The sequence below is a fragment of the Sus scrofa genome, chromosome 5 (genome assembly GCF_054392235.1).
Source record: "Sus scrofa isolate SSC_HxYL_T2T_F1_AM1 chromosome 5, Sscrofa_HxYL_maternal_Yorkshire_Landrace_v2.0, whole genome shotgun sequence".
In the NCBI taxonomy this organism is placed as follows: Eukaryota; Metazoa; Chordata; class Mammalia; order Artiodactyla; family Suidae; genus Sus; species Sus scrofa.
The window spans coordinates 6,536,123-6,550,237 of NC_139387.1; the positions used below are offsets into that span (position 1 = coordinate 6,536,123).

The 14,115-nt window shown below is 48.8% G+C and overlaps 2 protein-coding genes across 2 annotated transcripts; one reads left to right on the forward strand and one right to left on the reverse strand.

Moving 5' to 3' along the window:
* The first annotated feature begins 4,871 nt into the window (after positions 1-4,871).
* Positions 4,872-10,123, forward strand: NDUFA6 (NADH:ubiquinone oxidoreductase subunit A6). Its single transcript, NM_001185178.1, has 3 exons — positions 4,872-5,027; positions 8,253-8,368; positions 9,514-10,123. Exons 1-3 carry the CDS (start codon positions 4,889-4,891, stop codon positions 9,643-9,645), a joined length of 387 nt encoding a protein of 128 aa, NP_001172107.1. The 5' UTR covers positions 4,872-4,888; the 3' UTR covers positions 9,646-10,123.
* A 1,108-nt stretch (positions 10,124-11,231) lies between these two features.
* On the reverse strand, positions 11,232-14,035 carry SMDT1 (single-pass membrane protein with aspartate rich tail 1). Its single transcript, XM_003481528.4, has 3 exons — positions 13,810-14,035; positions 12,421-12,561; positions 11,232-11,465 (listed from the first exon to the last, which is right to left on the reverse strand). The coding sequence occupies exons 1-2, from the start codon at positions 13,993-13,995 to the stop codon at positions 12,424-12,426; spliced, it is 324 nt and encodes a 107-aa protein (XP_003481576.1). The 5' UTR covers positions 13,996-14,035; the 3' UTR covers positions 11,232-11,465; positions 12,421-12,423.
* Positions 14,036-14,115: the final 80 nt, after the last annotated feature.

A 14,115-nucleotide genomic window follows, 5' to 3' on the forward strand; every position in this document is an offset into this window, starting at 1 on the left:
GGAACTTCCATATGCCATGGGTGTGACCCTAAAAAGACAAAAAAAAAAAAAAAAAAAAAAGGAAAGAAAGAAATGTAAGAGCAAATAAAAGCCAAAGTAAGCATCAAAAGGGAATTTTTTAAGTGAAAATGAAATGAAATAGAAAACAGAAAAAGAATAGAAAAAAGTGAAAAAAAAAACCAAAAGATCACTAAAATGTACAATCCTCTAGATAGACTAGATTGGGAAAAAATAAGATGCAAATAACTAATATGAAGAATTATAACAGTGACACTGATGCTGATTCTATAGACACTAAAATGATAATAAGGAAACATTTTGAACAATGCTATGCCAGTACATTTGACAACTTAGATTAAAAATGGACAAAATCTGGAGTTCCCGTCGTGGCACAGTGGTTAACGAATCCGACTAGGAACCATGAGGTTGCGGGTTCCATCCCTGGCCTTGCTCAGTGGGTTAAGGATCCGGCATTGCCGTGAGCTGTGGTGTAGGTTGCAGACGCGGCTCGGATCCAGCGTTGCTGTGGCTGTGGCGTAGGCCGGTGGCTACAGCTCCGATTCGACCCCTAGCCTGGGAACCTCCATATGCCGTGGGAGCGGCCCAAGAAATAGCAAAAAGACAAAAAAAAAAAAAAAAAAAAAAAAAAAGGACAAAATCTTTCAAAGACATAAAATACCAAAGCTCACGCAGGGATTGAACCTTCATCCTCATGGACACTATTCAGATTCGGAGCCACAACGGGAACAGGTTTTTTTTCTACTTTTAAGCTACTATAAATAATGCGGCTATAAACATTCCCATGCAAGTCTTCGTGTGGACAAATGTTTATTTCTCCTTAGTCGATACCTAGGATCAGAATTGCTGGATCATATAGTTAAGTCTACGTTCGCCTTTTTGAGAAACTGCCAGACTGTTTTCCAAAGTGGCTGTACCATTTTCCACGGCCATCAACAATGTATAAGGGTTCCAATTTCTCCATGTGCTCACCAACATGGACTGCCGCCCGTGTTTTCTATTTGAGGCACTATAGTGGGTGAGAAATGGTTTTTTTTTTTTTTTTTTTGTCTTTTTAGGGCCACACTCTTGGCATATGGAGGTTCCCAGGCTAGGGGTTGAATCAGAGCTGTAGCCGTCAGCCTACGCCACAGCAACAGCAACGTGGGATCTGAGCCACATCTGTGACCTACACCACAGCTCATGACAATGCTGGATCCTTGACCCACTGAGCGAGGCCAGGGATGGGATCTGCGTCCTCATGGATGCTAGTCAGATTCATTCCACTAGTCACGATGGGAACACCAAAACTAGTTTTGAGTGGAGAGTACTGAGAGTTTCCATGCACCCCTTGCCCTGCCTACCCTCCAGCCTCCCCCCCATTATCAATATCCCCAACCAGAGTGGTATATTTGTTACAATGGAAGCACCCATATTGACACGTCATTGCCATCCAAAGTGGATAATTTACATTAGGATTCACTCCATAGATTTGAACGAATGTATAATGTATCCACATTACAGTATTATTCAGAATGGCTTCACTGCCCTAAAACCCCTCTGCGCTCCCCCATTCATCCCTCCCTCTACTCTAGCCCTTGATAACCAATGATCTTTTTATTGTCGCCATAGTTTTGCCTTTTTCCAGAGTATCATGTGGCTAGAATCATACAGTATGTAGTCTTTCAGTTTGGCTTCTTTTGACTTAGTAACGTCCATTAAAGTTTCCTCCATGTCTTTCTGAGGCTCATTTCTTTCTACCACGCAACAATATTCCATTGTCTGAATGTACCACAATTTATTCATTCACCTTCTGAAGGACTTCTGTGTGGCTTCCAAGTTTTGGTGATTATGAATAAAGCTGTTATAATCACTTGTGTGCAGGTTTTTGTGTGGACATAAATTTCAACTCATTTGGATACATCTCAGGAAGAGCTATTGCTGGATTATACGGTAAGAGCATGCTAGTAAGAAACTTCGAAACTTTCTTCCAAACCGGCTGTACCATTTTGATTCTCACCAGCAATGAGAGTTCCTACTGCTCCACATCTTCATCAGCACTTGGTGTTGTCACCTTTGCTTATTTTTAAATGGGGCTGTTTGGGAGTTCTCTTTGTGGCGCAGCAGGTTAATAACCGGACTAGTATCCATGAGGATGCAGGTTCGATCCCTGACCTCACTTGGTGGGTTAAGGATCTGGTGTGGCCACAAGCTGTGACATAGGTTGCAGATGTGGCTCAGGTCTGGCATTGCTGTGGCTCTGGTGTAGGCTGGCAGCTGCAGCTCCAACTTGACCCCTAGCCCAGGACCTAAAAACACACACACACACAAAAGGGGGCTATTTGGTTTTTTATTATTGAGTTGTAAGAGTCTTTTATATCTAGATATAACTCCCTTATGGAATATTCAGTTTGTAATTATTGTCTCCCAGTTCGTGAGTTGTTTTAGAGACACTTATTTTTCCAATGAATAATAATATTAAACACATGAATTTACATCGAGTTCCCTGACGGCCCTGTGGTTATGGATTTGGTGCTGTCACTGCTGTGGCTTGGGTTCAGTCCATGACCCCAGAACTTCCGCATGCTTCAGGCAAAGCCAAACAACAACATTAAATTCATGATGGCAGCTACTCCTAGAGGAGGCAGGAGCATGAACCTGGCTAGAATCACACAGGTAGACATCAGAGGTAGAGCACAGACTCTGAAGCCAGCTATCTGGGTCTCAATCCAATATTGTCATGTAACTTAGCTGCTCTACCTCAGTTTTCTCATCTGTAAAGTGGGTATAACAATGCTTATCTCACAGGTGTGTTGTGAGGCCTAAACAAGTTAATGTGCCTGGAGAATGTAAAACAGTGGTTACAAGGAGCATGGGACAATTTATATAAACTTAACTGTACTAAAACTTCCTGAGGCAGCTACTGAAGTTCAAGTTTCCATTATATTATGTTTTGTAACTTACATATACTACATGCTACACGCCTTCTTTTAACCCATAATTGAGTTAAGCATACAAACACATTTAAAAAAATAATACGGAGGAAAACAATCCAATTTTTTTACCCTTTAAAATGGGAAAGACTGGAGAATTCCCATTGTGGCTCATCGGTAACGAACCTGACTAATATCCACGAGGACGAGGGTTTGATCCCTGGCCCCACTCAGTGGTTTAAGGATAGGGCGATGCCGTGAGCTGTGGTTAGGTGGCAGACGTGGCTCAGATCTGGCGTTGCTGTGGCTGTGACTGGACACCTAACCCGAGAATTTCCATATGCTGAGAGTGCAGCCCTAAAAAGTAAGTAAGTAAGTAAATAAATAAATATAAATAAATACAAATAAAATGGGAAAAACTGGAGTTCCTGCTGTGGTGCAATGCGATCGGTGGCGTCTTGGAAGCACTGGGACACAGGTTCCATCCCTAGCCTGGCACAGTGGGTTAAGGATCTGGTGTTGCTGCAGCTGCAGCTCAGGTCACAACTGGAGCTCAGATCTGGCCCCTGGCCCGGGAACTCCATAGGCCATGAGTCTGCTAAAAAAGGAAAGAAAGGAGTTCCCGTCGTGGCTCAGTGGTTAACGAATCCAACTAGGAACCATGAGGTTGTGGGTTCGATCCCTGGCCTTGCTTAGTGGGATAAGGATCTGGCGTTGCGTGAGCTGTGGTGTAGGTCCCAGACGCAGCTCGGATCCAGCGTTGCTGTGGCTCTGGCGTAGGCCGGCGTCTACAGCTCCGATTCGACCCCTAGCCTGGGAACCTCCATATGCCGTGGGAGCAGCCCTAGAAAAGGCAAAAAGACATTAAAAATGGGGGGGGGGGAGAGACTGGGCTAGATGCAGGTCCATCCCCCATGCTGGCTGGGGTCCCAGTTGAGCCCTGACCCCAACTCCTTCCCAACACTTACAAGGTGTCTGTCCAGCTGCACTTTCAGAAAAGACCCATGGACTCCAGGCAAGTGTTAAGGCAGGGGCGCAGTCGGAGATGGCCAGTGACCGAGACGTCTGGCACCACCTCAGTTTCTCACCTGAAGATGGGAGGCCAGCAGACCCTCCCTGATCTGGGAGGCTGACAAAGACCAAGCAGAACACCTGTGCACGGCCTGACAGGCTGTCAGCTGTTACTTTTCCCTTTACCCTTCCAGGTTCCCCTTGATGTTCAGAGGTAACCTCAGGAGAAGAATGCCAGGCAAAAGGGCTATCCCCAGTGGACGACCTAAGGTTCGGTCCAGCTCCAAAATTCTGGGCTATTTGTCACAGAGATGCAGAGTTTGGGATGAAAACGTCCCCGTCTAAATGCGGCTGATGATACGACCTACCTCCTGGGCGTGGAGAAGCGCTGAGAACCTAAAGGGCCAGGAGAGCGCTTTCACCTCTACCTCTACACCACGCTTCGAGAGAGCAGGTGTACAGGAAATTTTTTTTTTTTTTCCAGAAAAGCCGCAGAGCTGCTGGGCCAACGCCACGGCAGAACAGAAGCTATTATCCGCCTCAGCGGCCCCTGGGGCCGACGGCCGGAGCCCGGGGAGCTGATAGACGAAGCTCCACAACCCGCCCAGCACGAGCGCTCGGCCTGACTCTTGACAGCAGCGAGACACCAGCTCGCGGCCCAAAGATCAGCCTGGGCCCGAGCGCCCCCCGGCGGCACAACAGGGCGACGGCTAGGACCCCCAATGGCCGATAGCGCGATTCCGCAGGTGAGCATGCGCCTGCCGGTCTCCAACCAAGAGAGCAAGGCTTCTCAGCCAATAAGAGAGCCCCACAGCCATTCTCCCGCCCACCAGCGAAGATTGTGGGCGGGGATACAGGTTTTAGCCAATGAGAAAAAAAAAGGCGTCCCCAGGCCGCCCTGAAGAGTAGAAAAGGGGGTGGTGTTGAGCTGTGGTTTATTTAGCAAGATGGCGGCGAGCGGACTTCCCCGGGCGGCTGCGGCGGCCGGCACCTCGGTGAAGCCCATTTTCAGTCGGGACATGAACGAGGCCAAGCGGAGGGTGCGCGAGCTCTATCGCGCCTGGTATCGGGAGGTGCCGAACACTGGTGAGAGGCAGCGCCGCACGCGGGCACCCGGAGGCAGCCGCCCAAGGTCGCAGCCGCCCCGGCCTCCCGTTTCTGCCGGGCCGGGCGGAGGTGGCCAACTTGGGCAGGGGTGACTCCGAGTGCTTCAGGGCAGCAGGGTCCCACGTGCCTAGTCGTGCTCTGCGTCGGAACCGCGCGTCTAGCGCTCTCGCTCTTTGCCCCCCTGTATTTCTTCCCGAGCCCCTGCGAGGGAGAGCAGCGGCTGTCACTGACATACTCATTTTATAGGTGAGGCAACCGAGGCACCTAGAGGCCAGGCCAGGTCAACCCCCAGGTGAACTCTGGAAAACCTGAATGTATTTACGGACGCCCGTTAGGTTATATAAACCAAAGGGCTGTAGAATTTGAGCCATCGTGGTCTTCCCACATTTCCTACGGAGAAGGGAAGGGACTTTCCCAAGGTCATCCAGTAAGACGTGGTGCCTTTTGCCGTCCCTCCAGGTGAGAGGGCCACCCTCCGCAGTCTCCCAAGTCTTTTTACCTGGCTCTGCAGGCTAGTTTTCCTTAAGAACGCCTTCCCCTGCCCTCTGCTGCCTCAGAACCCCAGGAATCACGTGTCTGAGAACCAGTCTGTCCACCTGCAGGATTAAGGTATTAGCTCCCTGGGTTCAAAGACTGTCTTTTTCGGGGGCCCGGAGGGGCATCCCCCTTAGCGCTGCCCAGTGTAACTAGTGAAGGAAAAGTTGGGGAAAACCTCATGTAAACTGTCAGGGGCAATACACGTGTCAGGGACATTTTTGTCCCCGGCTTTCTCACTGGTGGAGGGGGTGTGTTCAGGGGGCTGGGATAGGAGGAGGCCGGCTAGGACAAAGCTATGGAATTTTTCTCTTTAGAGACACGGGTTCTTAACCGGGCAGGGTGGGCACTCAGGGGTCCGTAAACTAACATCGTAAGCACATCTTTGCATCTGTGCCTGTGAACATTTTCCTGAGGAGAAGATGCATGCACCCAGTGAGCTGGTGTGTGGTTTAGGACATCACGTGGAACGGGAGTGGGTGGACACCAGCTTCCCTAGTAGGCGTGGAGGTGCCTTGTTGTTTCTCCCAAGGTTGGGCAGGTATCTGATGTGACTATGCGGGAAAGGTAAGCACTGATAGCGGGGGGAGATTCTTCATGCTCCCTTCCTTAAACGAGCAGAATATCGTACATTATAAAACAATAAACAACCTGGATTCTTGGCCCCTGTTTGCCAGGAACCAGTGGTCTGACCTCAGGCAAGTCCCCACAGTGCTCTAGTGCTAGGATTCTCAAATCCAGGATCCATGTTAGTTTGCATGGATTTGTGTGTCTTTGTCCTCTTGTCCCTGTGTTTGCTTTTCCAGACTTCCTAACGTGATACTGACTGTGGTGTTTGGCACCTAACTCTGTGGCTGAAAACCTAGATTTTTAGTGTTTACCATTTTCAGTGATGTAAATACTCCCACCGCGGTGGATTTTTAAGCCCTCAAAGTGAAGTCAGTGCAGGCAGATTTGGGAAGAGACGTGTGTGCCTGGCTCCCCAGGCAGCCTGCTCCAGCACACCACTGGACACCGAGCTCTTTCTTGTGTGGGTGACCCTCTGCCCTCCCTGTTAACACCCGTGAAGCTGGGATGGCGGAGTTTCTCCTGTTACATTTCTGCTGTTGCTTTTATTCTTTGGTTGGATCAGCCAGGCTTGATCTTTTCCTCAGCAGAAGCTTTATTTTTCTATTGCTATCACTAAGTTATGAGTATAATCAAAGATTCAAACTTAATTGTCCCTAAACAGCCCTTGTGCTTTTCAGAGCTGGCCGTGATAGTTCTGTAGACCAGAGTGGCGACGACACAGGAATGGCCACACCGCAAGGTCTCCTCACCAAGGGAGCCCCCTGGCCTCCTCAACCTCGGTGCCCATTCTAGCCTCGGTGCCCATTCTAGCCTGTTTATTCTGTTGCCTGGGCCTCGTGTGCCCCTCTCTTCTTATTTTACCTACCACTCAAGGCCCTGTTCGTGTCCTTGTCACCAGCAAATCCACTGAAGGCCAGCCGCCAGAGGATGAGAATACAAATGACCGAAACCTAATTTTCAGAGAACATCTATGGGCTTTATCTGAGCTCCCAGGTCACTGAGTCTGTGCCACTATTTTAGCACTTAATCAGGGGTTGCTGAATATTGCGGGGGTTTTTTTTTGTTTTGTTTTGGTTTGGTTTTGCTTTTTAGGGCCGTACATGTGCCTATGGAAGTTCTCAAGCTAGGGGTCGAATTAGAGCTACAGCTGCTGGCCTACACCACAGCTACAGCAACTTGGGATCCGAACTGCGTCTGCAACCTCTACCACAGCTCACAGCAACACCGGATCCCTTGACCCACTGAGTGAAGCCAGGAATCGAACCCACATCCTCGTGATACTAGTCGGACTCATTTCCACTGCACAATGACGGGAACGCCTGAACACTGTGATTTTTACATTTGCATTCATTGCAATCACATTTTACAATTGCATTCATTATTGCATTCATAAATTCTAATTGTTGTCCCTGCAATTAGAATTTAAGACCTAGAGAGCAGGAGCTACCCCTTAAACTTCTCTCTTTCCCCCACGTAACCTAATATAGCAGTCACTGCCTGCTAGATTGATGCCTTTCCTTACCTGCACACGCAGCAGTCTCCCTCAACTCTTAGGTCTGTGTGGTGCACAAGCCTACACCTATCATTGTACGTTAATTTCAACCCTGTCATCTTGTGCCAGTTGTTCCATGCAGTAAAAATGCCAGCATTTATTGAGAGCTTATTCTATCCGGGGCACTGTTCTGAGCATCTTGCCTTCTCTCATTGACTCATCACATCAGCTCTGGAGTTACATATGCTGCTCTCGTCCTCATTTCATTCACAGATAAATACACTTAGGCATGGAAAAGTTAACGTACACAGGATCATATAGCTGATAAGTGACAGAGCTGGGATTTGAACCCAGCTTGTTCATACTCTTGAACTGTGCTATCTTGCCTCTTCAAAAGCAGTGAGCTTGTCTCCCCAGACAGAATGCAAGCTCTGAGAGCAAGTGCCGTATCACAGTTCTTCACATCCTCAATCACCTAACTCAGGGTCAGGCTAGTATTTGGTGAGTGGAATGAATGGGCAACTTACGTGTTCAATGACTAGCCATTGACTCAATTTTCTTAAAACACATTTTAACCCTCTCTACCCTGAATCATGTTTTCTTTCTAGTGCATTTATTCCAGCTAGACATCTCTGTGAAACAGGGACGAGATAAAGTCCGAGAAATGTTTATGAAGAATGCCCACGTCACAGACCCCAGGGTGGTTGATCTTCTGGTCATTAAGGTAACTGACTCTCCCTGACTGATTTAAAAGAGCAGCTGACTTGTACAGAGCTTCTCACTCTTCTCAGGTGAACATTTTTGTCTCCCAAGTTTAAAAGCAACTACTGAGTCAGTAACTGTTACTTAATGTTTCAAAGGAACAGGTGAACTTAGAGATTCTCACCTGGTTAAATATTATATTTATATTTATGTAAATTATAAGATTGTTCAAGGAAAAATCCACTGGGGCTTGCATTTTAAGACGAAAAAACAGGAGTTCCCTTGTGGCACAGCAAGTTAAGGATGTGGCATTGTCACTGCAGCAGCTTGGGTCAGTGCTGTGGGGCGGGTTCGATCCCTGGCCTGAGGACTTCCAGAGGCTGCAGGCACAGCCAAAAATAAATGAATACATAAATAAAACCAACAACAAACGGAAGAAAGTTTGAACTCTTCTTGAACCTCATCCCTGGAAGTTAACTGCTTCCCCTGGTTGCCAGTTTACAGCCAGGTTAGGCAAGCTGGCTGAGTCCTGTGTAAATGGAGTGCCTTCCTGGGCCTGATTCTGTCTCTCAGTGTTGCCTCATTAGCGTGGAACCTCAGTAAATACCATGGAAAAAATGTTAAGTAGAAATGTTAAGCCAGTCAGGTTAGGCAGTCATGGGGCAGAGGCCTGGTAACCTGAAGTCTCCTTGGAACCAGTGAGCCGGAGAGTTAAGGGGTATCTGAGGAGTTCCCATCATGGCTCAGCGGTTAGTGAACCTGACTGGCATCCATGAGGATGCAGGTTCGATCCCTGGCCTTGCTCAGTGGGTTAAGGATCTGGCATTGCTATTAACTGTGGTGTAGGTTGCAGACACGGGATCAGGCCAGCGGCTACAGCTCCTATAGGACCCCTAGCCTGGGAACCTCCATATCCCATGGGTGTGGCCCTAAAGAGACAAAAGACCAAAAAAAATTAAAAATAAAATAAAGACTATCTGAAAGGCCTCAGAGATTATTTAGTCCAACTACCTCATTTTCCAGATGCAGAAACTGTGGTCTAGAGAGTATGTTACTTGCCCAAGGCCACTCAAGTCAGGGCCAGGGCAGAGAATCGCAACTTGGTCTTCAGTGTCGCAGCCCTTCCACTCGGCCACTCTGACTGGGACCTCTCCCCTCCTTGTGCAGGGAAAGATGGAGCTGGAGGAGACGATTAACGTGTGGAAGCAGCGGACACATATCATGCGGTTTTTCCATGAAACAGAAGCACCAAGGCCAACGGATTTCCTGTCCAAGTTCTACGTTGGCCACGACCCGTGAAGTCACTCAGTGGAAAGGTGCATGTTGCTATTTAAATATTTTAGAGCACAAATAAACTCAGTATGTGATGGTCACTTCATGACAGAGTTCCATTGGTGAACCAATGGGAAGCTGTACTTCTGCAGTCTCTCTCTCTCTCTCTCTCTCTCTGTCTGAACAAGTTGGGTCTGATATACACACCACCTGTTCTTCCCTTTTCCTGAAACGTGGTGTTTCCAATAAATTAGATTCTCTTTTCTCAGAGCCTTGCATGTCGGTAAACAGGGAGGATGAGGCCATCTGCTCAGAAATTATCATTCTGGGTACGATGCTGGATGGCTTTGTTAACTTAGCTGTATTTCTACGGCCACCAGGATTGGTTAGCTTGGTGTAATGCACAGATGATCCAAAATTAGCCAGCTCTTGCTACTGGAGAAGGATCAGAGCAGCACTCGATGGCCTGTAAGTGGAGCTGACAAGCTGGACTCTTCCCCAGGGTTCTCAAGAAGGTGGCCTCTCAGAGGCCTAGCCCTCTACCTGTAACAAGCGCCAGTCCTTAAAATGAAAGTAACTGCTTCAGTTCCCATTGTGGCTCAGCGGTAACAAACCTGACTAGTATACATGAGGACTTGGGTTCCTGGCCTCACTCAGTGGGTTAAAGGATCTGGCCTTGCCATGAGCTGTGTGGGTTGCGCATGTGGCTTGGATCTGGCATGGCTGTGGCTGTGGTATAGGCCTGTGGCTATAACTCCAATTCAGCCCCTGCCCTTGCCTGGGAACTTCCATATGCCCAGAGTGCAGTCCTAAAAAGTCCAAAAGAAAGAGAGAAAAAAAAAAAAAGAATTGCCTGCTCTTAGTTAGACATTCTGCTAGGGACACAGCTGTTCAATGCACACACACAACAGAAACAGTCCCTTTGTAAACTGGGGTGTAGCTCTAGTGACAAGAGGATAAATCTTCACGCACGTTAGAGAACTGACGTCTGTGTGCTTTGGAGGGTAGTCTTCTCTTCCTCCCCTGGATGGTCTCACTGCTGGAGAAAGGGGCTCAGTATCTACAGGTACAGTCACCCCGAGGTGTCCCAGTTTCTTCAGCGTTACAACCCTTGCATCATTCTTTCATATGAGGAACCCAGGTTTTGAAAGAATTCTAAAAAATGATACTTCTCAAGGAATTTTAAACAATCAGATCTTACGATTGCATGTGATAACTAGTCAGTATTACTCAACACACAAAAAAGCCTGAGGCTGTAGTTAGCCTGAGCAGCTTTGTTGTGAGAAAATGGAGTCTTTATTGGGCTTTTGGAAATAATGAAAATTGGTCCCATGGTGTTCCCTTGTGACACAGCAGGTTAAGGATCAGGTACACTGTCACTACAGCAGCTCAGGGTGCTGCTGCGGCATGGGTTTGATCCCTGACCCAGGAACTTCTGCATGCTGCAGGCATGGCCAAAAAAGAGACAAAGAAAATTGTTCCCAGGTTCCCATAATTGCTTTGTGGATCCACAGGGGTGACTTGTATGTCAGCTGGTAAGAGAGAGAGGACAGCAGGGACAAGAAACTGCTAGAACCTGCTTGTGTTGAGAAACTTCAGCCATCACTCAGTTATACAGAGCTGATGTTCACTATATTTATTTATAATTTGATTATGCCCAGGGGACAGCGTATCTCTGCGAACCTCCCAGAGCCTGGCAATCTGGCCTGTGGTCACCGACCATGTGGGGTCAGGAGGTTGAGGGCTTGCCCTGGGCCCATCTGCTGATACGACAGGAAGGAGGAGAGGCCGTGAGCATCACTGCTTCTTAAGTTAGGGCTTTGTCCATTCTGCACTGTGTCCATGCCCTGTAAGAAAGGAGAGTAGCAGTAAATTGGGCCACAGAGCAGTCCTCTAGCCAGATAATGAAAGAGGATTCCCCAGAGTGGTTCTATCAAACCTGGCAGGAGAAAGGCACTTTTGAGTACCTTCGATTATTCATTCACATTTACTGAACATTCACCAGAGATCATGCACTGGGGGCCCAAAGGTACGTCAAAAGAGAGGCACTGGTCAGTCAGGGAGAAGAGCAGTCACTTTCAAATAGAGGAATGAGCATGAGGAATGAGTGGAAATAAGACAGCAGTGGGAAATAGCCTTGCAATTGGGAGGAATAATGAGCCACTGCTTGGGAGTGAATAAGAGTGGGTAATTCAAGACAGTGAATACTGGTGACAGGTACGTGGTTGGGAAGATGGAAGATAAGGCTGGAATAACAAGTGTGACCACGTCATGGCAAGCTTGAAATGCCAGACTAAGGAGCAGTTAGGAGTATCCTCATTTACAACAATAAGGCAGCCAATCAACACATTAGAGCACCAGAAGTCAAAACAAGCTGAATGGGGAGTTCCGACTAGTATCCATGAGGACTCCGTTCGATCCCTGGCCTTGCTCAGTGGGTTAAGGATCCAGTGGTGCCATGAGCTGTGGTGTAGGTCGCAGACACGGCTCAGATCCTGTGTGGCTGTGGCTGTGGGGTAGTCCGGCAGCTATAGCTCCAACTGGACCCCTAGCCTGGGAACCTCCATGTGCTGCAGGTGTGGCCCTAAGAAGACAAAAAAAAGCTGGAACTGGCGCAGGGGAAGGGTTTGGGAGCAGTGTGTGAACCGGGCTCCAGCGCCTGTAGAGGCTGTACTGGTGCAGAGCTTGGTAACCAGAGCTCGCCGCACTTTTCTTTTTCTCCTCTTTTTTCGGCTGCACCTGTGGCATGTACTTGTGCTTCAAGTGTCCAGATGGTCCACGGAGGGAAGAAGCAAGTCTCACCTGTTAGTCGTCGTCATCGTCATCCTCTGGAACGAAGATGTCATGTTCTTCAAGGAGAGCAGCAAAGTTCTTGCTGATGAGCGTCCCGACGTAGAGAAAGGGGATCACGATGGAGAACACGCGGAGGAGGCCGAAGGACATCTGCAGAGGGTCAGAGGGGTGGCTGTGAGCGGCAGAGCCCACTCTGGGAGGGCCACAGAAGGCCTGGCCCTCTCGGGGGCATTCCCTCCCGGGGACCTCAGACCCACTGTAAGCAACTTGATTTTAAAGTCCTTGGAAAAATTGAAAGGAAAATAATTAGGAGCGATAAAGTGACTTTATGGCCATCAAACTAACACTGGAAAGAAAAGTGCAAGGTGCTCTACAGACAACTAAAAATCAGGGCACAACCTATTAATTGCCTGCAGATACCTATAAACCGACGAGAAGGTAATAAGCACTGGAGGAGGGAAACAGTTCAGCTCTACCTGAAGACAAATACATGAAAACAGATGGCAAAAGAGAGAACACGTACAGTGAAGGGGTATTCTCTACAGTTCTGTACGAAACCAGTTCTCTGGTGCAAGGGTTTTTTTGCTCCCCACCCCCACCCCAGGTTGTGCTTCGGTGAAACAACCTCGAACTCACTTGTCTACCTGAGCTTGTGTCAGCCAAACTAGCTTCAAAAGAATGAGTTTTGTAACTCCCACACAGCCCCGAAGTCAAAAAGCAAACTTGTCTGGTATAAGGGACTGTTCCTCTTTTACTAGGAAAACTTCCAAGGGTGCCGAGGGCGTGTGATGACACTCGCGGTGGGGAAAAGATGGGACACGGTTGTGGATTGTAGCAGCCTGAATCTGAACTCAGCTGCTAGCCTCGGGCACTGGCTTCACTACTTGGATCCCTGATCCCTCCTTTGTAAAAACACTAATTGTAACGATTCCCTGCACACCTAATCACATGAATTAAATTACTAGGTCACAAAAAGATAGAGTCTCTCCCACGTACCCTTTATTTACAAAGTCCTTCCACAATTCGTTATTTCATGCCATCCATTCTCTGAAATAGAGGTTACACGACCTGTGTCTATTGGATACACAAAGCCGAGTCTTGTGGCTCCCGAGAGCCTGGGCACCGCGCTCCTCACGACGCAAAGTGCCGTCCTTCGCAGCTCTTACCCCCTATCTTCGGTCCCCCCGCACCCAGCTCAACGCCAGGATCTAACCCGACCCATCTCCTATTTGTCAAAGAAATTAGCAGCGCATTAGCGCAAAACTTTGTCCTTGATCCTCCTTCGGATCTAAGGCGGTCGTGCGACTGGCCTTTGCGCCTATCAATCAGCGTCGACCCGCGCACACTCCCACATGATTGGCCTCGGCCCCTTCGCCCCGCCTCCAGCCCGACACTCACTTTCACCGGTTTAGGCAAAATGGCGCCGCTGCGAGTAACGATGACTGACCTCGACGGTACCAGATTCCGACCTGGGTGGCCCTGTCCGGCAGCGACATCACCCCCTTTCCTCAGGCTCAGCCCGCTCCGGAAAGCCCCAAACCGGACAGGTGCCAACGCCAGCCAGCGAGCCGCTCGGGACGCCATCGCCCAGCTCCGCCCCTAGCCTGGGCCCGGACCCACCGCCCCGCCCCCGTGACACCCTCGGGGAAGACGCCGCCGCGAGCCTCGCGAGGCCTTAGGTATCAGACGCGAGGTCCCGCTCTC